The 2641-nt window shown below is 49.7% G+C and overlaps 1 protein-coding gene across 1 annotated transcript in view; it reads right to left on the reverse strand.

The window, feature by feature from the left end:
* Nucleotides 1–1367: 1367 nt before the first annotated feature.
* The window catches only part of mchr2 (melanin concentrating hormone receptor 2), a gene marked incomplete at both ends in the record, with an annotated part of 30614 nt that continues 29340 nt past the window's right edge, over nucleotides 1368–2641 (reverse strand). The window contains one exon of the mRNA XM_084444505.1: nucleotides 1368–1466. Within this exon, the coding sequence (XP_084300631.1) occupies nucleotides 1368–1466 (99 nt within the window). The remainder of the gene's footprint in view (nucleotides 1467–2641) is intronic.

Genomic DNA, 2641 nt, shown 5'->3' on the forward strand with positions numbered 1-2641 from the left:
GATGGTCTCACAAGGCTAATTCTAGTTAGCTGCAGGTGTTACACTGCTACTGTAGTCTCCCTTGATGCTTGCTGGGATCAAAGGTCAATGGTTACTAGTGCATCTATCAACTTTTAAAATGTTGATTGTCAGGCCGGCTGGTGTGATGTGTATGTTGTTTTTTGATGATAATTTGATAAATGATGATAATTTAGAATTTATTTTAAGTTTCAAACTAAATGTTCTCGTAAGACTGTAACTAAAAATTCAATTCAAATGTCTCTTTGGGTGGCACAGGCACACCCTAGCACACCCATGGCTACGGCAGTGGAACTGTTTTTTGTTAACTAACCGTGAATTAACTTGCTCGTCCGGACTTCAACAATGGGTTGACCTGTCTGTGACCTCAGAAAAGCAGGGGCCTGTTGCTTCCTTACAGGAAATACTGGTCTTTTGTCAAAGATCATCACAACATGATATTCAGGTCTGCTGTGAGGGGTCTAGGGATGCTCTGCTATTGTGAGGCTCCTAACTCATCTCAGCCTGAATGACAGCTGTTCCTCTCCTCCATCCCCCTCTCTCCCTGTCTCCTTTCCCCTCTCTCATTCTCTTGCTCCCTCTCTCCTTCTCCATCCTCCATCTCTGTCCCCTTCTCCATTTCTCTCATTCCCCCTCTCCTCCCTCTGCTTCCCCCTCTCTCTCCTTCCTTCTTTGCCCTCTTAGTATACCTCCATCATGTTCTCCTTGCCCCTCTCCTTTTCCTTCTGCTTCTCTCTGTGTCGTTCTCTATTCTCTCTCCTCATTTGACGTCTCTCTCTCTTCCTCTCCCCCTCTTCCATCTTCTCACTCTGTCTCACTCTGTCAAGAGGTTGTACGCAGCGATATGGAATACAGTAAAGTCCTCATCCAGAGGTTCTGCATCTGCAGTACCCAACAATGAGGCCAGAGGCCATGTTTCACCAGAGCTGGACTTCAAACACATCACTAGCTCTACAGAGAGAAGGAGAGAAATTAAGAGCAATATACTGCGTCTGACAGCGAGTCTTCGTCTCCCAGCAGCTCAATTGACGCTCTCTGCTGCTCTATTCACCAGCGACCAGCGGCCACGCAGCTTTGACACAGGGCCAAATGACACGCAACAATCATCTCTGTATCACGCCGGACGGGGACGGGGGGGGCGCACAAGTGCTGCTCTTTTCTTCTCATCCTCCTCTCCCCTCCGTGGCTGCAGTTTGTGTACTAGCGGTGGCGTGCGGGGCCAGCTGCTGGTGACACAGGGCCCATGGCAAGTCTCATTCTCCGGCGGGCTCCCAGGCAGCGCTGAGGGGCGGCTTTGTACGGGGATCTGGAGATGACAGGCTGGCCTGCTGCACCAGCCCACTGGGGCCTCACCCACGGAGAGGGGAGCGGCCAGGGGCAACCGGGGGACACAGACACAGAGACACTAAGCTCCCGGCCTCGGGTTCGGCCCCGGCCCCAGCCTCAGCCTGGTGAGAGAATAGGACAAGCAGGACGTACAGACACACGACACCCAGCTAGCCACCAACTCATCAGTATTCCAGGCACATCAACAACACCACAGAGGGACGTGTGGCTCAACTTCTCACAAAGACACAGGACAATCATACCATCGGGGGGGTGGAGGGAGAGAGAGAGAGAGAGTCAGAGAGAGAGAAAAAAGAAAGAAAATGAGAGGTATAAAGCGAGGTCTCTTCTGTATTTCATGGGCAGGCCAGGTTAGAATATGGGAAGGGTGATTGCTGGCAACAAGTGAGCCACTCCACATGAATGGGAGTGCAGTAAAGTGTCAAGGTCCATGATCACTGCTCTCAGGTAATAGACCCCCATTTCCCCAGCCTCTTGTGTGCAGGGGGAGGATGAAAGTGCTGGGTTGGGGGTGGGGGGTTGCTGGGGGAGGGGGGGGGTTATATAATTACTGTTGTCTTGAAGCATTATGATGATGTTATTGAAGTCACCCTTGAGGAGAGATATGTGCATCTGCAGTCCTCTCTCAGCCCATGTCCATATGGAGACTAATTACACATATCTTATTGAAGTCCTCCTCTCCTCTTCCTCCTCTCCTCCTCCTCTCTTCCTCCACTCCTCCACTACTGAGATTGACACTCTTGAAGAGCCAACTGATCAACTATCTCTAGCTCCCAAATCACCCTCAGCCCACACCCTCCTCCGTGCTTTGATATCTGACTGCTCTCTCTCATTCTCTCTCTCTCTCTCTCTCTCTCTCTCTCTCTCTCTCTCTCTCACACACACACACACACACTCACTCACTCTCGCTCTGTCACACACACACGCACGCACGCACGAAAGCACGAATGCACGAATGCACGAATGCACGCACGCACAGAAACATCATCAAACCATTTGCACCTTGCTGCACCTGACTGATGAACTGGTTACTATGAGTCTCATTCAGAAGCCCAACCCTTTTACCAAGCTGCCAAAATATGGTGGTCATTCAAACAACCTTTTCAGAAATGTCACATTCAAGATATTCAAATATGAAAACCCACTGATTCTTTCTAAATTTCATGAAAAGCCTCCAAAACATATACTGTACTGTACACACACACACACACACACACACACACACACACACACACATACACACACAAGGCCATACATAAAAGGATACAAACATAGT

This window comes from Borostomias antarcticus, assembly GCF_949987555.1.
Source record: "Borostomias antarcticus genome assembly, chromosome: 10".
In the NCBI taxonomy this organism is placed as follows: Eukaryota; Metazoa; Chordata; class Actinopteri; order Stomiiformes; family Stomiidae; genus Borostomias; species Borostomias antarcticus.